The sequence below is a fragment of the Schistocerca cancellata genome, chromosome 2, assembly GCF_023864275.1.
Source record: "Schistocerca cancellata isolate TAMUIC-IGC-003103 chromosome 2, iqSchCanc2.1, whole genome shotgun sequence".
Taxonomy (NCBI): domain Eukaryota; kingdom Metazoa; phylum Arthropoda; class Insecta; order Orthoptera; family Acrididae; genus Schistocerca; species Schistocerca cancellata.
Genome location: NC_064627.1, coordinates 403,613,892 through 403,641,497, shown reverse-complemented (window position 1 = coordinate 403,641,497; position 27,606 = coordinate 403,613,892). Strand labels below are relative to the sequence as shown.

Here is a 27,606-nt window from a genome sequence, read left to right as displayed (position 1 = left end):
TAGTTGGCAACCGGTAGGGACTTTTGACTATTTATCGAAAAAGTAGAGACGTAGGGACGGATTTCTGATCCATGTGTGAAAGCATAGGTACTTTTGTCCAAGAAATAAAAATTACAAAATAAGAAATTAAGAAAGGAAAAAGCTGCCGAACTGTGTAAATTTTAAACAATGTATGTTTTTCCCAATGTTATGGAAAGTTGGACTACAAGCGCCTACCTCCAGGACGAAATGAGGTGCAGAAGAAAAGTCACTGTCTAGAGAGGGTACGTGAGGGCTGAAAATTTGGCGTTTGTTTCTTAGCGCTCCTCGTGCCGATGAGCTGTTGTCTCCTAATGTACAAATTTCCCTTGGAATTAACGCAGATTCGGGAATGCGCATTACGAGACTACTTTAAAATGTGGCACTTATTTGTAGCAAAGGGCCTAAATTACAGTTGTTGCAGTACAACACAACGACTAGAACAACATGGCCACTGCTGAGGAAACTCTGACCACAATCATGGATAGAAGACAAATCAACGCGTGGTGCTCTGGATGAGGCGAACATCCGACATACACAAACACAATTTGCACGAGAGTAGTGTCTCACAATGGAATAATCAGTGCTTCCGCCGTGGGTGCATTAACCTACTACAAGCACCGCAGTCAAGCTCGAAGAAGACACCAAAGCTACTCAAATATTTTGTTTGAAGCCTTTGACCGTTCGGTGCACAAAATTAAGAGGAAATGACACTACTCAATACGTGATTAGCCTTTTTGTCGTCAGCCTAGAATATTTTTTCACGTGCGTTGGGACTCAAGGTGAACGTAGGAACTTCATATGTCGTGTAAGGACATGATCGAAAATGACTTGGCAACACTGCATCAGTATGTAATTCTGCTTTGAATGGTTTCCTTCGTGCCATTTCCACTTGATAATGGCCACAGCAGAAATTACGATATTAGGTTGTGCATGCAGTCAAATGTACAGTTAAAAGCGAATACGACGTCGTTAACAGAATTTTACATACTGTGAACCCCAGCTGCTAGAAAATATTAGTTTTGGAGACTTCTCGAATATATTACTTTTTATATATCAATGACCTTGTAGACAATAGTAACATCAGGATTTTTGCAGATGATGCCGTTATCTATAATAAAGTGCTGTCTAAAAGAAGCTGCATAAATATACATTTAGATCTTGATAAGATTTCAAAGTGGTGCTAAAATTGTCAACTTGTTTTAAATGTTTAGAAATGTAAAATTGTGCACTTAACAAAACGAAGAAAACTTAACCTATGACTGTCAATGCACATCGGATGAATTCGCGACTACATCAGCTGTAGAATGGAATGACAATGAAAATTTGTGCCGCACCGGGACTCTAATCCCGATTTCCATTTGGATCTCCATGCACAACTCACGGTCAGACCCAAACTATCATACGTCGTCAACCATAAGTATATGATCTGTGCATCATCAGAATAACACAGACACTGCAATATCGTGTAATATCAATGAGTTCCTACTGGAATCGGCCAGCTCATACAAATACTTGAGTTTAACGCACTATAAGGATATAAAATGACTCGTCACATAGGCTCAGTCCAGGGTAAAACAGGTGGTAGACTTAGGTTTATTGGTAGAATACGGGGGAAATGCAGTCGGTCTACAAAGGAAATTGCTTACAAATCACTTGTACGACCCATCCTAGAATATTGCTCAAGTGTGTATGACCCATACCAGGTAGGAATAACGGGGGATATTGAACACATACAGAGAAGTGCAGCACGAATGCTCAACGGTTTGTTTAACCCGTGGGGGAGTCAGAGGTAGTAAAGGAAGTGAACTCCAGACTCTTGAAGACAGACGTTAACTATTCCGAGAAGGTCTGTTAACAAAGTTTCAAGAACCGGTTTTAAATGGTGACCCCTTACTTATCGCTCACGTACGAATCATGAGGATAAGATTAGAATAATTATTGAACTTAGAGGCATTCAATCATTCTTCCCACCGCTCTGTACGTGAATGGAACAGGAAGAAACACTAATAACTGGTACAGTGGGACGTACCCTCTGCCACGCACCTCACGTTGGTTTGCACAGTACAGATGTAGACGCAGGCATAAGGGCACAAAAATGTTTCGAAGTACACACCGATCTGAGAGGCCCACCCATGAAGTATAAATGAAAGATATTTTCCTCTAATACTCGTATTTCGCAAAACTAGAATACGGACTCCCGCGACAATTTTCCCGTATTCATTCACTGACAGCCCATTACGAGCGTGCCTACCGTTCTGTTTCATAACACGAACCTTTCACTGCGTGTGTGTGTGTGTGTGTGTGTGTGTGTGTGTGTGTGTGTGTGTGTGTGTGTGTCATTTAATTGCATAGAGCTCTCTCCTCTTGAATTTGAGCCTTATAAATGACAGTTGGCTGTCGCGTCATGCGGCTGGTGTCAACAGATGGGTCAGACACAGCTCGTCTGCTTTGACCCAAGCAACTGCGACGTCACTGAGGCGCGGAGTGTTTGAAATGAATTGTTTGCAGAGGGCATGTTTAGCCGCGCAGCGGCAAGCCAGCAAGAGAGGTTTGGCCCAGCATTACGTGGACATCAAACTTCGCTGCTCTGCGCGATAACGAATTAGTTCAAAGGAAATGGTTGCTTCGTGTGTGGGTGTGGACGGTGTATTTAGTTTTCCATAGTTACTGACGCGCACTTGCGCACTGGAACATTGCTGCGCTCCTACGAACCCTCTCCATTTTGTAATGCTCTGCACTGTACTGTGATGCTGGACGAAACGCCTTGTGCGGTGTGCACGCCGCTTCTGAATAAGCGGTGGCGCTCTCCCATATAGGATGTTTCTATTCGTGAGTCGTATTAGTGCGGCGTTGGACTTAGTGTCGTGTGTTACTCGATGTTTTATTTTCCTTTTCTGTTGCCTAGGCCCTAGAGAGTGCGTTATTATAATGTTACTAGTTGTTAGCTGCTGATAAGTTTTAGATTTTAAAATGGTTCGTGTGTCGTATTTTAATTCTTTGAATGTTATTTTTTGCGTTTCGTTTGGTTCTACGTATGAATCTTACGTCGAAGTTTTAGTCGTTCGTTGGCTGTAGTTACCGGTGACAATATGGCGTTTACAATTAATTTATGCAGTTATATGGCTTCTTGGCGGAAGTGTCAGCAGTGCACAAGATTTATGCTCAAAGTCTGTGAACCTCGATCCAAGGACTAGTGTGGGGACGCGGTTGGGGGACTATACCTAAGAGTGCGCAGTTAAGGAACAACCGTAAATATCTGGGTTATCATCAGTAAGAAAACAATCATTTTTCCCCTTGAGAGTAACAATACAGTAACAGCTCCATACAGTGACTATGGACACCTACAAAGCCATGTAGCAGCGCACAATAGACTGAATGTACTTTCAAAGGCAGGTAAAGCAATGTGTGCAGAACGTTGTCTACGGAACAGAGCATCCCACTCGCCAACCCGTTTGGCTCTCGCCTGCTTTCGTGTTGGGCTCAGTCTGTCAGCAACTGGTCATTGATGCTTCTCCTGCAGTCAGCAGGAGATAAATGAGACTTCCTGGCAGAATAAAACAGTGAGACGGACCGAGGCTCGAACTCGGCACCTTTGCCATTCGCAGGTAAGTGCTCTTCCAAATGAGCACCCCACTTCACTCCCACGTAAATTCTTAAAACTATTTCCAGATTAGGGTTGGTTCCCTTCTGCAGTACAATGATGTCCGACAACGACAGCGAGAAACTATCTTGTAGACCAGGTGGGGGCAAGTCAAGATACCCGGTAACATGGAAATCATTGTCTTAGCAATACACCACCAATTCTTATGCCACGTGTTTAAGTTCGTCAGACCAAGACTCCGGATGAAGTGAGGGGCCAGTGAACGGAGCCCATGTGTAGTATGAACTGCAATTATCTGGACTGCTTCTTACTAGAAACAGTTAATAGAATCGCTTTCTTGAAAATGTTACAAAAATGAGTAACTACTGTGAAACTCAAAATTACAAAGAATTGTCCCTAGCTGGACCACCTCCCTTGATCATGACGTTATTAGTACGCTGATTACATGTTGAGAAATAGAAGCGATGTGCAACACTTAGAACTGGGAGACGACTAAAAAGTTAACAATATTTCACATTTTTTCGCGATATAAAATCTCTTACTAATCAACGGTAAAAAGCACAGTACCCATCCCACGGACGCTACCGCTATAAAATAGGAGATAGTTCCACACTCCCATTGCCCAAGAAAGGTAATTCCTCATCTCAAAAAAGCGTGAAGGCAACACCCAGGATGATGGGATGAATGATGTTTTCCACTTTCTTTTCGACACCTGTCATTCCATTTCTTTTTACGTAAACGATGGAAGTAACGTTTCGTTTCTGTGAAATGTACAATTTGCTAAGGTTTCTGTTTATTAACACAAAATCTACGCGTTTAAAAACTACAGCAGCAGAGGGGTAATAATTCTATCGAACTTTTTTTAAAAAAACGGAAATACGTACTCTTTCGTTCACCTGCGCTTAAGAATACGCAAAACATACCCAAAGAGTACGCATTTAGCAGATGTCACAAGTGAACACAATATCACCCTCAAATGACACTGTTTGTGCCACCATCCTACCACATTTAATGCGCTAGATCCAGTCCTCTGGAAACGCCAAAATCTGTTCTCTGCTCACAGCTCTTACTCTTTCCCTTGAAGACTCCTTCGTACCAAGAGCAGCATCAACCTATGTTTGCTTTCTCCATTTTCAATTCGTTGCCTGGCCTCACTGAATAGCCCTTAACTTTACCTGAGCTTTCTGTCCTATTTTCGTACTTCATTCAGAAACAAAATCTATCTTCTGGACTCCACAACTCAATCAAGAGGTACAAATTTGCAGTTGTGACCTAGACCAAGAGAGTTGGTGCAGTGGTTAGCACATTGAACTCATGTTCTGGAGGACGGCGTTTCAAACCTGCGTCCCGTCATACTCATTTAGGTTTTCCATTATTTCCATAAATCACTACAGGCAAATGCTGGATGGTTCCTTCGAAAGAGCGAGGCCAACTTCCTTCCCCCATCCTCACCTAATCTGAAGGGACCGATGATCTCACTGTCGGGTTCCGTCCCCCAAATGAACCAGTCAACCCACCTCAGGAGAACGCATTCACTCTTTGGGGACGTCATATGCGCGCCCTTTCGTACACACACACACAATGAGACCAAGCGAAGTCAACAGATGGTAGCACACGTCACGTTTGCAAAACATGTGGCAGTCACCTAGCCTTTCAATATGCAATCAAGAATTAAAGGCTATTGCTCATGTATTCTGTGTATAACGTAGGCAAGAGTACCAGAACTAAATCAACAAAGCTGAAAAGTGGTTCTTACCTGTTTCACTTCGGAACCACAGGATTTCTTCATATCTTAGGTTAAATTCTAGTGTCAGAACCACCCGTCGGCTCTGACCAATGACGTCATATGTAATGCAAAGATACTGCAGTGGACTATCTATGAATGGAACGGATCATACTCGTAAACAAACGAATGTAGCATGCCATAAGATAATACATTTAACGCGACTATTATTAACGCGCTAATTTCAGTTAAATGAGTTGAAGATGACTGAAATAGATGAGAACACGAGAGCAATTACGAGTGCATATATTATATTTTGCACACGTACTGCAAAAACGATGTAAATAATGAACTGTCGAACAGCTGGAATAGGTAACTAGAAGCAGCGTATGTAAGAGGTTATTTCTAGTTACCGATTCCAATATTACTGTTTGTTGCGCAAAAATCTTATAACATATCAGAAACGTGCTGGAAAATGATCTTCTTAGTGAACTACAGAATACGATTAGACTTTAAAAAAATGAAAATCTTTACACACACTACTGCACACGCAAAGAAACGAAACGCAAAAATGACGAAACCTTGCAACCGATAACTATACAACACGAAAGTCACACGAGCTGCAGTAGCTCCAAATAACAATCAGTAAAATCGATACACCAGGAGTGACAGTAAAAATAAGAGAAGTGTAGCAGAAACATCGGTAAGGAAAACATTAAAGTGTCTGCATAAAAAGAAACTTACTGCATATGAACTTCCAAAGGAGTCAAAGATGGAGACTGACAAGAACGAAATAAGGACATAACAAGAAATAATATTGTTAGAAGGTGAAACTGTAACGAAAGAAGCAAAATCCAGAATAACAAATGAAAAAAGAAACACAAACTGTCAGGCACGAATGAGATACCACCCAAATCAGTTGTTCCCTACACCTGCCCTCAATCAGACGCAAAATTTTACAATAATAATAAAAAATTGAAATTTCGAGTCACTCAACCCTCCGGCAAAGACACAATAATACCCGTCGGCCCACCATTGTAACCAGAAAATATTAAAAGGACAGAAAAACGTCCCTCCAGAGAGGAAAGTAGCACTCGCACAAGACCTTATAAATCACGACTACTTTCATTAACAAAATATCCCGAAAACAAATTACGAGACCAAAACAAAACAATCTATATCGAATTTTTAATATACGCGCGTAACGAGGAAATCCAGAGAAATCATTCAATGTTCATCGACAGCAATCTGCGACACAAACAAAATAACATCACATTACGTCATTGGTCAAAGCCGACGGGTGGTATCGGACACTAAAATTGATCCAAATTTGCTATGCAGCTGATACCACTAGGAACAGAACTACGTCAGTGGCGAGCTGATCAGTTCAATCAATTGTCAGGAACACAAGCTGCAGTCTCCTTGGGACTGCACATTCTTTGGTACATTTACGCACGTTTTTATGTACTTCATTGCAAATTTGTGACTGATTACGGAATACCAGTAATTAATAATCCCTAACATCTAGTTCTCCTAGTTGTGGGTTCTTGGTATTGTGGGCTTCATTTTGTCTGTACAGGTCAAGTGAACTTACTTCTGATTTTTATGATTGTTGGGATTTTTCGTACGAGCTATAGAGACTGAGAATTGTGACACAGGTTATTGTTTTTTAGGGGTGGCAGTGTGTGATTGGGTGTGTGAATTAAATAGGCCCTATTAGATTCCGAATGTGTGTTTTTGTATTTTTTTGTTCTTCTTTTTCTCAAGGATTTTGTTACTTCTCGGTTTTGTTTGTTTTTGGAATGGTGACATTCTTATTGTCACATATTTAGCTTGCCCTTGCTAAACCCCCTACTTTCCACGGTTGTCCCGTTATTTCCACTTTATTGTTGGAGTGAAATATTTTGCGAGTATATTTAGTAACGTTACGGTCGTCCGAGCACATAGCCAAAGGGGACGGGGGCTATCAACCTAGTTTGAAATTAAAATGTATTTGGATTTTCAGTCATACGATAAAGGGATACAAGCTATCGATGGACAGCAAGTTTAAATCTATAATCCATAGCACTATCGGCCATCGCCCATCACTGTTTCAGCCAAGATCCAATGTTAGCCGCGCTTAAGCTCAGTAGTTTTGATAATCAGTTCAGTTCTAACTTGCGGCCGAATTTGTTGTGCTACCGTTTATTGGCCTGGTACTGTTGTGATAGTTCATAATTAGATAAATTTGTAACAAGAAAGAAGAGGTAAAAAGATTGATTCGTTAGCATTACTGTAAAAATATGTTCGCACTACTAAATAGCCTAAATACCTATTTACAGCAGTTGAATGTTAGCACGAGTCGTTGATTGGAGGCTGGTAGGACTTCGCGTTGCAATATTTCAGTATTTCACTCAGCAACTGAGGGGTAATATCATTACAAATAACATCAAATTAAAATCAATGCATAACAGTACAACTGGATTTCTGTGTCGACCGAAAAGGCAAAGATATTGCAGTGGACTATCTATGAATGAATGGCACGGATCATACTCGTAAACAAACGGATGTAGCACACCATAAGATAATACATTTAACGCGCTAATTTCAGTTAAACGAGTTGAAGATGACTGAAATAGATAAGAATAAGAGAGCAATTACGAGTGCATATATTATATTTTGCACACGTACTGCGAAAACGATGTAAATAATGAACGGTCGAACAGCTGGAATAGGTAACTAGAAGCAACGTATGTAAGAGGTTATTTCTAGTTACCGATTCCACATTGATCAACAAAAATACCGCCCAAACGGCGAATGTTGCATTTCTTGGAAGAATTTGCTCAATGTGTTGTGGTCTTCAGTCCTGAGACTGGTTTGATGCAGCTCTCCATGCTACTCTATCCTGTGCAAGCTTCATCTCCCAGTACCTACTGCAACCTACATCCTTCTGAATCTGCTTAGTTTATTCATCTCTTGGTCTCCCCCTACGATTTTTACCCTCCACGCTGCCCTCCAATACTAAATTGGTGAACCCTTGATGCCTCAGAACATGTCCCACTAACCGATCCCTTCTTCTGGTCAAGTTGTGCCACAAACTTCTCTTCTCCCCAATCCTATTCAATACTTCCTCGTTAGTTATGTGATCTACCCATCTAATCTTCAGCATTCTTCTGTAGTACCACATTTCGAAAGCTTCTATTTTCTTCTTTTCCAAACTATTTACCGTCCATGTTTCACTTCCATACATGGCTACACTACATACAAATACTTTCAGAAATGACTTGAATCTATACTCGATGTTAACAAATTTCTCTTCTTCAGAAACTCTTTCCTTGCCATTGCCAGTCTACATTTTATATCCTCCCTACTTCGACCATCATCAGTTATTTTGCTCCCCAAATAGCAAAACTCCTTTACTACTTTAAGTGTCTCATTTTCTAATCTAATTCCCTCAGCATCACCCGACTTAATTCGACTACATTCCATTATCCTCGTTTTGCTTTTGTTGATGTTCATCTTATATCCTCCTTTCAAGACACCGTCCATTCCGTTCAACTGCACTTCCAGGTCCTTTGCTGTCTCTGACAGAATTACAATATCATCGGCGAACCTCAAAGTTTTTATTTCTTCTCCATGGATTTTAATACCTACTCCGAATTTTTCTTTTGTTTCCTTTACTGCTTGCTCGATATACAGATTGAATAACATCGGGGAGAGGCTACAACCCTGTCTCACTCCCTTCCCAACCACTGCTTCCCATTCATGTCCCTCGACTCTTATAACTGCCATCTGGTTTCTGTACAAATTGTAAATAGCCTTTCGCTCCCTGTATTTCACCCCTGCCATCTTTAGAATTTGAAAGAGAGTATTCCAGTCAACATTGTCAAAAGCTTTCTCTAATCTACAAATGCTAGAAATGTAGGTTTGCCTTTCCTTAATCTTTCTTCTAAGATAAGTCGTAAGGTCAGTATTGCCTCACGTGTTCCAGTATTTCTACGGAATCCAAACTGATCTTCCCCGAGGTCGGCTTCTACTAGTTTTTCCATTCGTCTGTAAAGAATTTGTGTTAGTATTTTGCAGCTGTGACTTATTAAACTGATAGTTCAGTAATTTTCACATCTGTCAACACCTGCTTTCTTTGGGATTTGAATTATTAACTTCTTGAAGTCTGAGGGTATTTCGCCTGTTTCATACATCTTGCTCACCAGATTGTAGAGTTTTGTCAGGACTGGCTCTCCCAAGGCCGTCAGTAGTTCCAATGGAATGTTGTCTACTCCGGGGGCCTTGTTTCGACTCAGGTCTTTCAGTGCTCTGTCAAACTCTTCACGCAGTATCGTATCTCCCATTTCATCTACATCTACATCCTCTTCCATTTCCATAATATTGTCCTCAAGTACATGGTCCTTGTATAGACCCTCTATATACTCCTTCCACCTTTCTGCTTTCCCTTCTTTGCTTAGAACTGGGTTTCCATCTGAGCTCTTGATGTTCATACAAGTGGTTCTCTTATCTCCAAAGGTCTCTTTAATTTTCCTGTAGGCAGTATCTATCTTACCCCTAGTGAGATAAGCCTCTACATCCTTACATTTGTCCTCTTAGCCATCCCTGCTTAGCAAGTTTGCACTTCCTGTCGATCTCATTTTTGAGACGTTTGTCTAAAAAATTACAAACTGCAAATGAAAACTCACAGCTCAACAACAGAAACCAAATAAATAGCCTATAATGAACACAATTAAAAATACTCACTGAAAAACCACCATCAGACTCCCAAACTGAACTACACTGCAGTCAGTTGAAATATTCAAACACAACTCCAAGGCTAAACTCACTCCCTACACAAACACATCAGACTGATCCTATACATCTGAAGTGTTACTACAAATCAAATTAGACAAAAACATCCACCACCTATACAAAACAGTCCATTTCAAATACCACACCTCCATGATAATGTACAGAGCATCACAGTGCAATTAAATCAGAGTTGAAGTTGACAAGTGGAATCACAGTGTAAACTTGACCCTGCTTTACCATGTAGTTGTCTTGAAATGATCTGAAAAAATAAGTGCAGCTTTGGTTACAGATTTTCTGGGGATTAGGTCATGGTGTAATGCATATTTTTGTGCCCAACATTTTGTCTCTTATTTCAGGTGACATTCCCAGAGGTTACAGGAATGTAATTACTTCATTCTAAGGTGCAGACATGCTCAGCTTCCTAGTGAACATCTGTCATAACTTAAGACAGTTAAGAGCCTGTTTACATTGGAGAATAAACTAGCTGCAGCTATCTCCATAACCCCTGAAGATGTCTCTCAGTAGGAGACCAAATTTAGATGCACAATATATCTTATACCATGGCCTGCTCCCCAGAAACAGGAGTTGCCATGGATTAGGATTAGAAATGAAAACCTGAATTTTTGATCATTGTGATCGTGTCTTTCAATATCATTTCAGGACCATTGGCTTTTCTACTGACATTATTTTCTGTAGATCTTCACCATCCTCAGAGCTCAGAACTTTTATAATGTTATTGCCTAGTTTAGGAAAATGAGCCTGTTTGGATAAAAATTAGTCAGTAGCTCTTGGCAACCAACCCTAAATTCCAACACAGGTCATTCTGAAATTCATTCTGCATGCTATTTCGTCAAGAAGTAATATGTGGTGTGAAAATGTATTGCAAATAGCAACTAAATAAATTTTCTTTAATATTGTCTAGCAATGTGAAAATGATGTAACTTCTGGGACTAAGTGTTACAAAAGTCTCTTGCAACTAGAGAAACAAAGTAGCTCTGTAGTAGCATTTTGCACAAAAGTTAATTGTGTATCAGGAAGCAGTCACCAGAATGCTCTTATTTCCTCATATTTCACTTTTTTATACATAAACTTGTTGTAGAAAGCTATTACAAAGAAAACATTTTCAAATACTGGTGATACATATGCATGTTAATAGTTCTGGTTACAGGAACCAGCTGAAGTCGGCTTATGTTTAGATGTAATAAACACCAGAAAACCTAAATATGTTCCATAAGAGGTGATGTGAATCCACATAACACCAGAAATGGTAATCATGATCTGCTGTACACCAGACTTTTGTAATCCTTTGTAACCATAGGAACTCAAGTATCATATTTACAAATTGTTGCTATTGGCAACTACATGATCATTAATCAGCTAAGTAGCATTAGAAAGTTACTTGAAAAATTTGAGCATATCCACTAAAATATGAAGGGAGGAATCTGACACTATACCAATTAAGCACCAGAGAGGCAGTTCTGATATTGCAGTTAATGTAAGCAAGCCTGAAGAAAAGTTGACACATTTTCATATGATTTATTGACCTAAAAAAAGTGTTCAACAATGTAAAATGGTGCAAGGCATCTGAAATTCAGGAAAAATATGGGTAAACTATGGTGAAAGACAGGTAAAATATAACTTGTTCAAGAACTGTGAGAGAACAATTAGACTGGAAGACCAAGAACAAAGCGCTCTGATCAAAACAAGTTTGACATGGATGTAGTCTTCTTCTACTTTTCAATCTATATATGGCAGAAGCAATGATGGAAATAGAAGGAAGCTGAGAATATGATTAAAATTCAAAGTGAATGGATGTCTTTAAGATTTCCTGATGACATTGCTATCTTAAGTGAAAGTGAAGGAAAAATTACAGGATCTGTGTAATGAAATGAACACTCTAATGAACTTTGATTATGGACTGTGAATAAATCAAAGAAAGATGAAAGTAATGAGAAGTAACAGAAGTGAGCAGCAAGTAGCTTAACATCAACACTGGGATCATGCAGTAGATGAAGTTAAGGAATTCTGCCAACTAGGCAGCAAGATAACTCTTCATGGACAGAGCAAGGTTGACACAATTAGCAGACTTAGTACTGGCAAAAGGGGCATGAAAGTCTACTTGTATCAAACATAGGGCTTAAGAGCTGGTTCTTTATGGTATTGGTGAGAAATGGAGTATATGGAAAACACTGGCAAGAAAAAGGGAGAGGATGATGGGACGTCTTTAAGACCTCAGTGAATAAGCTCCTTGGTATTAGTGGAGACTGGACGAAGATGATTTGAATACGTTCAGCAAATCACTGAGGAGGTATTTTTGCAGCTGTCACTCAGGAACATAAAGGCTGGCATAGGAAAGGAATTCATGGCTGTCCATTTCAAATTGGTCAGAAAATTGCTGGCTCAAAAAGAATCTATAAATTATGAATAGTTTCTCACCACGATTATTGTATAAAAATTCTGCATTTATTACACAACTCACAAAACATACTTCTGTAAATAATTTAAAATTGTCACTGTTTGTGTTTTACATTTTAACACAAGAACTCGGTGTTTAGTATGTAAGCATTACATGGATATGTAATCTGTGAAGTCATCCTTGCCAGCTCCGATAGCAGTTAGTGCTGAACTGGGGTAATATGCCTGACAGGCAGTATCAAATAATATAGAAATGTCTTTCAGTCAATGTTCCAAGTTATTAGTCATCACTGTAGCTGGCAGCAAACTTGAAGGCATTTTTAAGGCTCTTGTTACTGGACTGTTTACATTGGTGTATTTTGTTAATGTTTCTGCACCAGTCTGCACTTGCATTTAATTAATAACTGTTCTACCATAAATGAACACTAATGCAAATACTTCTCATTTCAGCTGAAAAACTATAACACATCACCATGCCCCAGGGGGAGAGCTTCACAAGGAGGCAGTGGTACACCCTGATTTCAATAGGGTGTGTCCACTTTACTAGTGCCATCTGTGTGTCTCTGCAGGCACCTTTCTATCCTCTTGAAGTAAGTAATTAGTGTACTCTTTTCTCTGCAAGAAAATGTGTTAACATAAGAATATCTAACAAAGATAGCTATTGAGCAAGTTTTTCATGAAAACGAGTAAGAACAAGCTCAGATATAAAGTTGTTAACAGTTAAGAGATAGCTGTGGTTGGTATGTGCCTGTCACAATGAAAAATTGCATAGTTAATATCATTTGACAAGAATATTGTCAGGGCTTGTACTAGCCATCAACTTTAAACATAATGCATCAGCTTTGGCAACAGGTAGATAAAGAGTGCCTTGTGCATGGGAAATGCTGTCATAATGTATGCATACCATTACTTTCATGAGTTGCTCCCAGCAGGGGGCTCAACCTTTTTTGCAAATATGTGCATTGTTACCACAGAACCCCAGCCTTTGCAGCATTACTTCCTTTCTGTGCTGCAAGCTCATACATCCACTATTCCTCCCCCCCCCCACCTTCCTCTGCCTCCCCATCATATGATTTTCTTGGTGCATACCTTGCTTTAACGTGGTTTATAATTGGGACTACTTTTCACTCTGGGCATTATCTCCAACTCTTCATTAAATGAACACACCATTCTCATTGTTGGATTTGACTTGCCACCAGTTTTCAGAACTCTCCAGAAGTGTGGATTGTGCAGGGAAGGCTGCTCACTGGGGTGTGCACTCCATCTTTGCACCCTTCCCTTTAATAAGGTAACAGACCCTAAACCCAGTATGGTTGCCACCCTTTTGTGGGGAGGGGACATAAAGTACCTGCATGGTGGTAGGTAGCCCCCTGACAACACAGGTGGTGCTCTAGTTGAAAACTCCCCATATATGCCACAGAGTAAATGCCCACTGACTGGGGCATGGGGACTCTGAGCTATGGATTACTGGCTAGGTGACACCATGGGGGATGGGCAGCTAATAAAGCTGATGAAGTTACATCCTACTGGTGGCCATATGGCCCCAGCTGTATCTCTGAAAGGATAGTCCTCTTTCAATGCAGATAGATACATCCCTAAAATGTTTGCTTCCCTGGATATGCCACGGGAGGAATGTAGGGCTAAGCGACAAGTAGGGCTAAGCAATAAGCAGAAATACCCCACCAATATTTAGTATGCACAAGCACAGATGAGGGTACCTTCTTGACCACAAAGCCTTTAGTCTTTGTAAAAACTATAGAGGACAAGTTTGGGGAAATCTCAAAATTGAACAGTGGGACTGTTTTAATCAAAATGCCTTCCCCTGCCAAGTCACAGGTACTACTTGCTTGTAACAAGCTGGGTGATATACTGGTGACTTCGCAATCATTTTCCACAGAGACCTGCTCTGACAGTCTGATGAGCTACACACACACACACACACACACACACACACACACACACACACACACACACACACACACACTTGGAGCGACACAGTGTACACTTTGTCAGTCATGTACATAGGGAGCCAATGGAAAATACTCACTACCAGTGCCTTTGTCTTTGCGCGTGATTGATTGCTTGAAAAGGTCAGCAATGGTATTCTGATGCGATGTGAAACTGTGTGTGTCCCCTCCTCCTCATGCAGTGCTTAAAGTGCTTGAAGTTGTTGCAATGATAGCCCCATCTATATATAGTGGAAGAGTTCTGCATGCAAGCACTCCCTGTGCCCCTCCCCCCATCTGTGTAAACTGAAAAGCACCATTTTTCCTGCTCACCAGATTGTGCTGTTTTCCAGAGGGAGAAGAAAATAAAAGAATAAGTCTCTGGACCAAATCGGTTACCAAGAGGCCAAGAAGTACTGCAAGCAGCTGCACCCAGCAAGTGTAACAGTGTCATATGCTACAGTTTATTGCCCCCTTTGGTGAGAGTACTTCAAACCCTTACACCAACTAAGTGGGCTCTTGGGACCGCTCTACCCTGCCTGCCCCCTGATGGTTTAGAGCTCCCCTCTTGATGCTTCCCCCACATCTGCTTTGGGATTGATGGCTTCCCACCCACCAGGGACATTTGTCCCCATTCCCAGCGAGATATGAATAAACTTACTCTGTCATCTCTTGTGCGGCAGGGATCCCTTGGGGCACTTCCTTCCAAGATTTCTGCCAGTCTGCAACAGGACTCCAGTGAGTGGCTGAAGGAACCACAGGTTGTTAGTTGCATGGCTTTGTAATCATTGTCCTTACCTGAAACTGATACAGAGAAGACCTTATCATACTCAAAATACTCTGAGGAGAGGAAAGACAAGGAAAAGTCCTCGGAGGACATTTTGGTGGCCTCCATGCCATCAGATCTCACCTGTTCCACTCCTGCGTTTTGAGATTCCAGTGGCCCCTGAGGCCCTGGTTCACACCACACAACAGAACCTGGAACATACTTCTATTGATGCCATAATCTCTCAACCCGTGGCAGCAGGTAACCCTAGCGAATAATATGCCTCCTTGGTCTGTTCATGGCCTCACAGTGTCAACATTATTCTTCAGTAAAATTGTACCAGTTTTTTCCATCAGTTGGCTTAGCTACAACATGTTTTAAACACTTCCCCTGCCCCCCTTCACTACCCTTCAGGAGACTTGGTTTCCAGAAATGCCAGCTCCAGCCCTTACCAGGTGCAGGGGTTATTATAAGAATCATGCTACCTATGACAGTGTCAGGCAGAGTTTGCAAATATTTTCTGGATGCACCAAACTGACTTCTGCCTCTTCACACACCTTTGGAGGCTGTGGCTGTATGAGTAAGGGCATTTCAGGATATTACCCCCCTGCAATGTTTACTTCATTCCCAACGGTGAAGTGTCTCAGAACATGTTGTTTGCATTGGTTTCTCAGCTTCCCCACCTTTCCTAATCTTGGATGATTTTGGTGCACATAACCTTTGGTGGTGTGGAACCACAATCACTGGCCACAGTAAAAACTTAATGTACTGGCATTACTCTTGAGTACTGGTACTCCCACACTCTCCAGTGTGGTGCACAGAATTTTCTCAGCCATTGATCTTTCCATTTGCATCCCTTGGCTTCTCCCATCCATCCACTGGAGGATCAACAATGACCTGTGTGGCAAAGATGATTTCCCATTCTTCCTATCCCTCCCTCAGCAGCACTCCCTCGGACATCTGTGCAGTTGGGCTCTGAACAGTGTTGACTGGGGCACTTTCACCTCTGCTGTTGCCCTTGGCTCCATGCCATATTGAGGTATCAGTGAGGCAGTCTAGCATGAAACTACAGCTATTCTTTTGGCAACTGATTTGGTGATCCATTTTCCTGGGTCCCGTCCCAATGGAAGACAGCAACTTGGTCATCTTCAGAAATTGCAGAGGCCATTAGAGATAGTAGGTGGGCTCTCCAATGTCGGAAACAGCACCCATCAATGGAATAACACATTGCCTTTCAGCAGCTCTGTTCCCAGGTCTGCCACCTAATAAAACAGAAATGAGAATGCTATGAATGGTACATTTCAACCATTGGACCATGTTCCTCTCCTTCATAGGTTTGGGCTGTGATCAGACATCTCTATGGGTATGGGTACCACATACTAACACGTGCACCTGGTATTACCTCTAATAGCACTGTCTACACTAATCCAGATGCAGTTGCCAAACATTCTGCTCTGTATAATGCTCAAGCCTCAGTGTCTGAAAATTATCAACCTGCATTTTGTGTTAAAAAAAACTGATGTAGTGAAAGCAATTATCTTATACTGCACACCAACTGGAGTTGTCTAATGCTCCATTCAGCGAGTGGGAATTTGCGTCCTAGCCCACTGCCCTGATATAGCCCTTGGGCCAGACCGCATCCACAACCAAATGATCAGGTGTCTACCAGTGGACTCTCAGTATCATATCCTTTCCATCCCTAAAAGCATTTGGAGCAAGTTCCCATTGCAATCAGGAGAAAGAATCAGTGTCCCAGTGCTGAAACTAGGTGAGCAGCCTCTAGTGATGGACAGTCATCACCCAGTAAGTCTCGCCAATCTTCTCTGTAAGTTGCTTAAACGCATGGTGAGCTAGTGGTTGTTGGCTCCTTGAGTCTCGGGGTCTTCTGGCTCCTTCCCAGGGTGGTTTTCACCAAGCCTGTTCCACTACTGATCATCTGGTTTACTGGTAATCTGCCATCTAAACAGCTTTTGCCCGGGGTAAACACATTATAGCCAACTTCTTTGACCTATAAAAGACTTAAGACACCACATCCTTGCTATCTTATGTGAGTGCGGCCTCCAGGGTCCACTCCAAATTTTTTTAATATTCAGAACTTCCTGTCAAACAGTATGTTCTGGGTTCATACCTCAGTGGCTACTTGGTTTTATGTTTTATTCATGAAAGGGGAAGGAGGAGGGCTTTTGCCACTCTCATTAAGGGAGGGCCACTTCACCTTATTGGCTCACTGAGGGGTGGCAGAACACACTGTTACCGCCAGTGTCCAGACTGAGCTGCAGCTGTCTGGTCCAGCCTGGTCTTCACTCTATCTGCTCTTTTACTCTTCTTCTACCCTTCCGTGTGATCTGTTACTTTTTTTATCTTTGGCATGTTTGTGCTTTTTTGTCCTGTCCTTGTTGTTAGTCTTTCCTACCCAATTTCTGAGTAGTGTACCACTGGTAGGTGGAGGGGGCTGGGGGATGGGGGATGCATGCCCCCTCATTGCAATCTGATTTTGTGGCTTCCAGCTCCTCCCTAGATGGAGCACCTTGCCCGGCTTTCTTCCTGTGTCTCCCTTCCTTCTTCTTGTCTCTTATCTCAGCTTTGTTGACATTTCGTAGACCTTGAGGTTTTCTTCTCTTGGATTCTGCACAGTAAGCTCTCTGATTGACATTCATGTGACCTGTTTCTTCAAGGAAAGAGGAAGTAATTTGATCCCTTTCATCACTCATCCATCCAACCAAGCACATGCTGCTGTCAACTGTCATACAATTCAGGGAAAATTCCACTACATTTTTTAACAATAGAGGTTATAAGGGTTTCAATTTACTGTTGTTGACTACAGTACCTGGTAGATGGCTTTAATGTGACAAATGTCACTAGTTCAATATTGTCAAAAAAAACTCTTGGCCAGGCAAAATATAAGAACCACATTGTCAGACTGGTGGTATTGATCAATACTTAAAGCATATGAAAGTCAACCAGTGGAAAGTCCAGGATGGAATATCTAAGATGTTACAAATGGTATAAATTGTGACTCCTGTAAGGATGACCCTCTGACTTGAGGACAAGCACCATGAAAAGACTGTTTGAGAGAGCTTGTGGGTAAAGCTTTCTTCAGAAAACCTGCACACATGACCACTCTGACTCCTGCAGCCAGAATAAAACTCTAACACTGAATAAAAGCACCAATTCATAGAGGGGCAGTACAGGAAGGGGGGGAGAGGGTAGAGAGAAATGATCATCATAATAAAATAAGAAATCAGAGCTTGAATGAAAAGATTTAGGTGTTCCTTCTCCTACACACCATTCGAGATTGGAATGGTAGAGTGGTAGTATGAAAATGGTTCGATGAACCCTCTGCCAGGCACTTAAGTGTGAATTGCAGAGTAACCATGTAGATGTAGAGAGATAGCATGGTATTGGTGGGGGAGAGCAGAAAGCTGTCTGGCAGAGCATACAGTGATGAGATGGCAGCAGGACAAGGTTTCCAGGTGCAGTGTCAAAGGCTGTGGGAGAGGGAAGAGGGAAAACGGGGAGTGGGAAAGGAAAGGACCAGAGAAGGGACAAAGATCAGTTAGTAGTTTGAAGGAAGTGATAGGACAGAGGTAGTGGAAACTGTTGGAGGGCATGGGGACAGTGGGTTATCATAGGTTGATGACAGTATAATTTGGGAAGTGGAGAGTGTGTCCTAAGAATGACTCCCATCTGCACAGTTCAGGAAAAACTGGTGGTGGAGGGGAGGATCCAGATGGCCCAAGTTGTGAAGCAGCTGCAGAAATCATGTAGGTTATGTTCAGCTGCATGTTGTGCTGCAGGGTGGTGCACTCAACCCTAGGCCACAGTGTAGTGGTAGGGGCCATTCATCCTGATGCACATCTGGTCAGCTGTCATACTATTATAAAAAAAGTTTTCAAAACTTGGCAGCAGAGATGATATGACATGGCTGCATTCACATGTGGCCTGGCTTATTATGGGGAACAATAAGCCTGTGACAAGACTGGAATAGGAAGTGCTGGATGGGTGGAGTGAGCAGGTCTCCCACCTAGGTCTTGCACAGAGATATGATCCTGGCAGTAAGAGGTTGGGGGTGGCAGAGGGATGGGCTAGAATGTCTGCAGAGACTGGCTGGGCAAAGGAATACTATTTTAGGAAGGTTGGGGAGATCTTGGGTTGGATGCCCTTCATATCATGGCATGATGATAGATAATACCTGACGAAGGATGTGGTTCAATTGTTTTGGTTCTGGGGGTGAGGGTGGGAGGGGGTATTGGCTTCTTTTTAGCTGGTTATTTCGGGTGGGGGTATGGCATGGTAAATCTGTTGGCAGATTAGGTCTGGAGAATACTGCCTGCCTGTCAAGGCCTTTGAGACTGTCTGTGTACAGGGCAACTGAATTCTTATCACTGCAGATAAAGCATCCCTGCATAGCCAGGCTGTATGGGAGGCATTTTTTGATGTGGAAGAGATGGCAGCTGTCAAAATGCAGCTACTATTGATGGGTTTAATGTGTACAGTGTGTGAAAGGTGGCATGCTGGGTTGAGCAGGACCACGTGGAGAGTCTGGGAGAAGTGGTGTTGAGGTTGTGAAAGCTTGAGGATAGGATGTCTTGGCCATGAATCCAGATTGTGAAGATATCAATGAGTGTTAACCAGACCAGGAATTTGGACTAAGGAAGGCTAGGAAGCTTTCCTAAAGGTAGCCCATAGCCAGGTTGGCTTAAAAGGGTGCGATGCAGGTGCCCATTGCTGTGCCACAGATGTGTTGGCATACATTCCCTTCAGAGTGGTAGTTGTGTGTTAGGATAAAGTTAGTAAGGTGAATGAGGTAGGAGGTTTGGAGTCTGAAGGCTGTAGGCAGCGGTAGTTTTCAATAGTGGCAAGATGGTCATGAGGGTTGTCATCAGCAGCATCAACAGTGATGAGTAGGGACCCAGGAGGTAGAGAGATGGGGATGGTGGAGAGTTGATGAAGGAAATGGTTGGTATCTTCAGCATTGGAGGCAATTAGTTGGAGGTGTGGGCCAGTGAATGAATGCTGAAATTGTTTCAGTGGTGTCCCAATAACCAGCCACAATGTGGTGCCCAGGATTGTTGGGTTTATGGATTTTGGGGAACATAAAGGAGGAAGATGTTTGTGGTGTCATAAGGATGAAGAGGGAAACAGACCCTTCCTCGATCCTCTCCCCTGTATCTAAGGTGTTACACAGGGATTGGAGGTTATGTTGGACTTGGGGGATGGGATCAGTCAGAATTCATAGGTTTAGAAGTTGATAATTGGCAGAGGCCTTCCACCAGGTAGTGACAGTGATTCAGAACATTAGTGGGACATTTATATGCAGGTAGGACAAGGCCAGGATCGTTCTTGAGGCTTTGTATGGGTGTCGTTTCTTCCACTGAAAGGTTGGTGAATCACTACCACCAAACTGTGGACAAGAAGAAAGTGCACCACTCTGTGGCACCAAGTGCAGTGTAACATAACGTGCTTGATTTCAGTGTTCGCTTCACAATCCAGGAAACAGACCATTGTATCCTCAAATACCAGATTTTTTAAACTGTGCAGATGAATTACCCTTCCAACACAAGCTTCACTCTCCAAAGTATCTCGGCCTCAGCCTATGGTAACCTAGTGTCCCCATAGCCTCCATATAATAGTTTCCATTCTCTCTGTCCTATCACCACCTCCCAATTCATGTCCCTTCACTCTTTGTGTACCACTCTCCTTCAACACAGCCACCATTCATTTCCCCATCTCTGCTCCTCTCATTTAAAGCTCCCCATTTCCCTCCCTCCCCCCCCCCCCTCCCCTCTCCTCCACTCATTCCTGCAATCTCCAGATGGTGCACCTGACAGCCTTGTCCTGCTGCCATCTCATTTCTTCATGCTTCGCTAGACAGCACTTTTCTCTCCCCTTTTCTGTACCCTGGTATCCCTCCCCCCTACCCCACTCCAGATTGCTGCTTTTGTTCAACATGACAATTGCTTTCTGGCTGCAGCAGCTGAAGGCAGTGGTCATGCGCGCATGAGTTGTGCATGAGGTGTGCCTGCTTGTGTGAATGTGTGTGTTCTGTTTTCCCCAATGAGTTTTTGGCCAAAAGCTGCATGTTTAAGTCTTTTTGTTGCCTGCCTGCAACTCATTAGTAGGAATCCATCCTTTTCATAATATTGTTGAAGCATAAGAAATGGTAGCTGGCATGTTGAGCCATGATTGACACTGGTCTACATCATTAAAATAACTTCAAGATTCACTAGTGTGCATCCAGCCATGCTAGAAATACTCTGAATGCACCTACAAAACCAGCAATACAGTGGGCACAGGATGCTCAAGAAAGTTACAGTTTGGCCTGTAACTGTTCCCTACTACTCCATTTGCTGAAATGGTCATGTTGTTACAGTATAGTATATGCAATATCCTTAATAACTCATGCAAATAAGTTTCCATTAATCTAAAATTGATGTTATTAGATAACTGAATCAAAATAACTCAAATGTAAGTAACTTCAGCTAATAATAATTATATAAAATTATTTCTTTGTGTGCAACTGATGATAAAACAATTCTATGATGTATGCATGTTTGAATACAGAAGTAAACTTTGTTTGTAAAATAAGAGTAAACACTTCTTGTTTGAAACACCATTGCTCTAGCAACTGAAGAAGACTGGCAGTGCATATTAGTGTGTTTAATCAGTTGATAGTAACTACAATATTTTGGTGGAAATAATAATATGGGTGTATTTCTGTAGCAAATACCAAGAATATTTGTGAAATTAATTTAATTTTTCCCCTCCACAGGCAGAAAACAAAGGATCTACTGCATCAGAATATGGACTGGTATTTGGAATATTTGAACTTGTTTCATTCATTAGCAGTCCAATATTAGGAAAATATGTAAGTATGAACCTGTTAATCATAACTTTTGTTATAAACTTGTCCTTAAATTAGACAGTTAATACTACTGAAATGGACAATTAAGATATTGTGATTTTAAAGTGTCCTTGAAAACTAATGTTATTTTGGTGTTTGCAGCTCAGTAAATGTTCTTATTTTACTTCATTAAAGTGAAGCTAATCACTTGCAGGACATGGCGATAGGATGAAAAAAGAGGTGTGTGTGTGTGTGTGTGTGTGTGTGTGTGTGTGTGTGTGTGTGTGTGTGTGTGTGTGTGTGTGTGTAGATATTTATTTCTGCATTGAAAATCACTTAATCATTCATTGTCACTGATGTACGATGACCACCTAAAACATGTTTGTATGGTTTCACACCCTAACACTCTGTTTTCTGTAAATGCAGTCTTCAAGGAAAACATTACAACATGTGTAACAAGCAAGTAAAGGTCTACCATAAGAGAAGCATTCACTTCAGCCAACATCTATAAACAATAGTAACTCTCATAAAATTGTCATACTAAGATACGGCTATAAAACTGGAGGGAAATAATATTTTTTAAGCTGCAAAGCTTTGAACTGAATGTTGATAGTAAGCACATTAAAACAGTAAGCACATTAAAACAGTGCATACATAGCAGTTTAAACTTTTTTTTTCCAGATGAATGCTGTTGGTGCTAAGCTACTTCTAAATTCTGGAGTTTGCCTTGCTGCTGTCTGTGCCATCCTTTTTGGGTAAGAGTTTTGTTAACAGATACAAACTATAAATTTGAACTGCAGTTTCTACACTTAAACTATAGTTTCTCTTCCTCCGCTCTTCCCTCCCTCCCCCCCGCTCTTCCCTCCCTCCCCCCCGCTCTTCCCTCCCTCCCTCCCCCCGCTCTTCCCTCCCTCCCTCCCCCCCGCTCTTCCCTCCCTCCCTCCCCCCCGCTCTTCCCTCCCTCCCTCCCCCCGCTCTTCCCTCCCTCCCTCCCCCCCGCTCTTCCCTCCCTCCCTCCCCCCCGCTCTTCCCTCCCTCCCTCCCCCCCGCTCTTCCCTCCCTCCCTCCCCCCCGCTCTTCCCTCCCTCCCTCCCCCCCGCTCTTCCCTCCCTCCCTCCCCCCGCTCTTCCCTCCCTCCCTCCCCCCCGCTCTTCCCTCCCTCCCTCCCCCCCGCTCTTCCCTCCCTCCCTCCCCCCCGCTCTTCCCTCCCTCCCTCCCCCCCGCTCTTCCCTCCCTCCCTCCCCCCGCTCTTCCCTCCCTCCCTCCCCCCCGCTCTTCCCTCCCTCCCTCCCCCCGCTCTTCCCTCCCTCCCTCCCCCCCGCTCTTCCCTCCCTCCCTCCCCCCCGCTCTTCCCTCCCTCCCTCCCCCCCGCTCTTCCCTCCCTCCCTCCCCCCCGCTCTTCCCTCCCTCCCTCCCCCCCGCTCTTCCCTCCCTCCCTCCCCCCCGCTCTTCCCTCCCTCCCTCCCCCCCGCTCTTCCCTCCCTCCCTCCCCCCCGCTCTTCCCTCCCTCCCTCCCCCCCGCTCTTCCCTCCCTCCCTCCCCCCCGCTCTTCCCTCCCTCCCCCCGTTCAAGATTTTAATGTGTTGCAGAATGGCCGGCTCATCCATTTTTATTCTTGCGATCAGCCAGCCCAGGCCATCTGCAATGTTACTTTAATACCTTCCCCTACTTTTCCTGTCAGTGCACATCGTCCCCTTTCGGGTAGCTTCTTTCGTTTCCTCTTACTGTGTGCTTCTCAGTTTTCTGACTTGTTACTTTCCCCGTTTCCTTTTTGGGAATAGTTTTAACCTAAGACATGCATGAAGCAAAAGGGGCTGATGACCCAGTAGTTTCGTCCCTTTACTCCCGAAAGCAACCAACCAACTTACCGCTCACTGATATAACTACATTGTTTTTTCAGTTTCTTTTTATCTCAAGTGGCGACATAGGTATGCTCACATGACTTTAATCATTAATGTGCCGTACATTGACAGTTTGTGTCAGGTATAACTTTTTTGTGGCATATAATGTTAGTGGCACATAGTGTTTTACTGCATAGTGTACTTCCTTAGTTTGTGCTTAATAGCATATAAGTTATGGTATGACTAATTTAGATATGTCGATTAAAAATGCCGATTAAAAATGTTTCTTCTTGTTACAGGCTGCTGGCTTTTGTGCAGGGTCATGTTCCTTTCATAGCACTCTCATTTGTAGTCAGAATAGCTGAAGCCCTTGGTTCTTCAGCAGCTGTAACTGCTGCTTTTTCAATTACAGCAATGATGTTTCCACATTCAGTGGCAACAACATTTGTAAGTGAGACACTCGTATATCATTCTCTTAAAATTTAAATGAGCATGCTCTCTTAAAACATATTTGTTGCAGGCGACACTGGAAATCTTTTACGGACTGGGGTACATTGCTGGACCATCAATTGGAGGAGTTCTGTATTCTGTAAGTAGCAACATTAATTGGTGTTTACTGTGGAAAATATTCACTTAATTAAATTCAATACCTTTCTTTCACAGCTTGGAGGATATGTTCTCCCATTTGTAGTGATGGGATCTATTACAGCTCTAGCGGGCCTATTGATATACTGTATTCTTCCACCATTAGAAATTGGTGAGGATGTTCAGCAAAAAGGTGAGTTCTAAAAGTAAAGAAAGCACTTTTTTTTTTTTGCAACAGTACAATCATTTACTGAAATTGGATTTCTTCATTTTCAGGACAGTTAATGAAAATTCTGAAAGTTCCTGCAGTTGTGTTGGACATAATATGTATAATTGGCACATCAATGAGTATGGGTTTCAATTCATCTACACTGGAGCCCCACCTGAGGGAGGTAATTGTCACAACAGTGTGTAAAAGCCTGAGTTGGCTCTTGAGGTAGTTGATATCACTTTGAACTGAGTGAAAACGCATGAATAATAACCTGCATAAGAAACCAATAATCCCAAACTTGTAGTCTAATTTATTTTGTATGTTATAATAAGTAATAAGAAGTATTATGACGACACCATCTAAGTGTAAAAAATGTAAAGTATTTGGTGAGTGGGGAAACACACAAACAAGATGGTGAACCTGTAACTCATACCCCTTTGGAGAAAGATTGAGAAGATGTAAACACAGGTGCCAAAAGGTGTTGGTAGTTTGTTGTCAATAAGACGGATGGATACAACATAAGGTAGCTGTGGGTAGAGGACCCATATAATGAAAGTAGAAAGAAGAAATCAGAATCTAATTTAAGCAGAACAAAATTGAAGCAGTAGCAAGGCTAGACTGTGGTGGTGTACTGGGTTGTCCTTAATCAAGTTTATAATACTGTTACCATGCTGAGTTAAAATCTGAATGACATTACTCACATAAACACACATACAAAAAGAAAAAGCTGGCTGAAAGAAATTGTTTAAGTGAAACAGAGCACAATACAAAAAGCTTTAAGTTATAACACAATGAAGTTTGAGGCAAGAATGGAATTCATACATGTAATTTACAAAATCAAATATTTTTGAGACTGTAAAGGTTTTTGATAAGAATTTAGAAACATGGGTTGATACTACAAATCATATTGATAAAGTATGGTCCTGGAAAATTGTAGATGGCTTCAACATGAGCTCCTGCAGTGTAAGTTTTATCTTTCAGGGGGAGAGTTTCCATTTTTATCATATCACATAATTGTCCAGTTTTTCATAAAGTGTCAGGAATATTTGTAATGAAATACTAAGGGATTCCACTGCATTTAGCTCATGTAGTTCACATATAGAACTTATAGCTTCTTTACTACCACAGAGCTTTCACTTTGTGAGACCTTGAAAGGTGTCCATACACTCAGCATCTAAAAGTGATTGCAGTAATTTTTATTTTAATAAATCGGTAGATTCTTGTAATAGTCTTCACAGAATTTGTAAATGTTAAATATTCTAATTCTGTAGAAGGGCAGTAGCTTGGTGGCTAATGGCAGTAATATTACTTTAAAATGGTATAGGATGCTGAGAATAGTAACAAGACAACAGATAGATAAGTAAAACAAAAACTTCATTGTTAATTGTCAGTTCTCAGTTGCTGAAGTGGTGTGCACATAAGAAGGCAGGCATCAGAAAAGTGGACAGTAAACCTTGTGATGCATCCAGGACCTTTTCTACCACTAGGCAAGACCAGGTGGCCACATTGTTGTTGTTGTGGTCTTCAGTCCTGAAACTGGTTTGATGCAGCTCTCCGTGCTACCCTATCCTGTGCAAGCTTCTTCATCTCGCAGTACTTACTGCAACCTACATCCTTCTGAATCTGCTTAGTGTATTCATCTCTTGGTCTCCCTCTACAATTTTCACCCTCCACTCTGCCCTCAATGCTAAATTTGAGATCCCTTGATGCCTCGGAACATGTCCTACCAACTGGTCCCTTCTTCTTGTCAAGTTGTGCCACAAACTACTTCTCCCCAATTCTATTCAATACCTCCTCATTAGTTATGTGTTCTGCCCATCTAATCTTCAGCATTCTTCTGTAGCACCACATTTGGAAATCTTCTATTCTCTTCTTGTCCAAACTATTTATCGTCCATGTTTCACTTCCATGCATGGTTACACTCCATACAAATGCTTTCAGAAAAGACTTCCTGTCACTTAAATCTATACTCTATGTTAACAAATTTCTCTTCTTCAGAAACGCTTTCCTTGCCATTGACAGTCTACATTTTATACCTTCTCTACTTCGACCATCATCACTTATTTTGCTTCCCAAATAGCAAAATTTTATTGGTGGCAAAGAGTGGAAAAAATAATTTCAAATCAAACAGCAAAAAATAGAGCAAATGAGAAGGCAAAATAAAGTGGAGGGAAAATTAAAACAACAAATTATTTTCAAAAGAATGCAGAACAGTTACTTAATAAGCACTTACTTACTTCGGTGACTGTGAATGTTGACAAAGTTGAGATTTATTCTGCATTCTAAAAATATTTCCATTAACACAGAAATGAAATAACACCACAATTATCCAGATGACTTAATTTGATGCTTTGGCATGTTTGCCATCAGTATAGCATAATTTTTAACCCTCGAGCAGGCATGCCATTTTTCGTAACACGAGCAGGTGCGCGGCACACTTTGTACACATGAAAAGAATAGCTTTCCTTATGTTACCAAGGTAAGTCAGGTATGATTAAAATCACAGTTTAATCTTTGTTCATTTTAACAAGGAGAAAATAACTTACAAACTATTGTTTTATTAAACAAGAATGAAATAAATTTTCACTACATCTGCAGCCAAGGACTTGTGTTAAAGACAGCAATGATGCATTTGAAGCATTAAACAGTGCATTTGCATCAGATCTCAGTCAGCTGCTTATTCAATCACTATCTATCTTGTAGACAACTACCTCAATGTGACATTAGGTTGCTAGTTCCTAACTGGGGTAATTTTTTTGAAATGCTCACTTTTTTCTCGCCAAGCTTGCTTTGTATTTTATATTACTCCTGCTCCCTTGGACATAAGACAATGCAATTTATTGCTGTTACCTGAAGCAGTACTGAAGGCATAAGTAC

At 41.9% G+C, this 27,606-nt stretch overlaps 1 protein-coding gene across 2 annotated transcripts in view; it reads left to right on the top strand.

The window, feature by feature from the left end:
* The window catches only part of LOC126161848 (MFS-type transporter SLC18B1-like), a 108,305-nt gene that overhangs the window by 64,965 nt on the left and 15,734 nt on the right, over positions 1-27,606 (top strand). For both annotated transcript variants that reach the window (XM_049917954.1, XM_049917953.1), the window contains exons 2-8: positions 12,987-13,126; positions 22,021-22,116; positions 22,774-22,847; positions 24,233-24,380; positions 24,454-24,522; positions 24,597-24,711; positions 24,795-24,910. In XM_049917954.1, coding sequence (XP_049773911.1) covers positions 13,010-13,126; positions 22,021-22,116; positions 22,774-22,847; positions 24,233-24,380; positions 24,454-24,522; positions 24,597-24,711; positions 24,795-24,910 — 735 coding nt within the window. In that variant the 5' untranslated portion in view covers positions 12,987-13,009. The remainder of the gene's footprint in view (positions 1-12,986; positions 13,127-22,020; positions 22,117-22,773; positions 22,848-24,232; positions 24,381-24,453; positions 24,523-24,596; positions 24,712-24,794; positions 24,911-27,606) is intronic.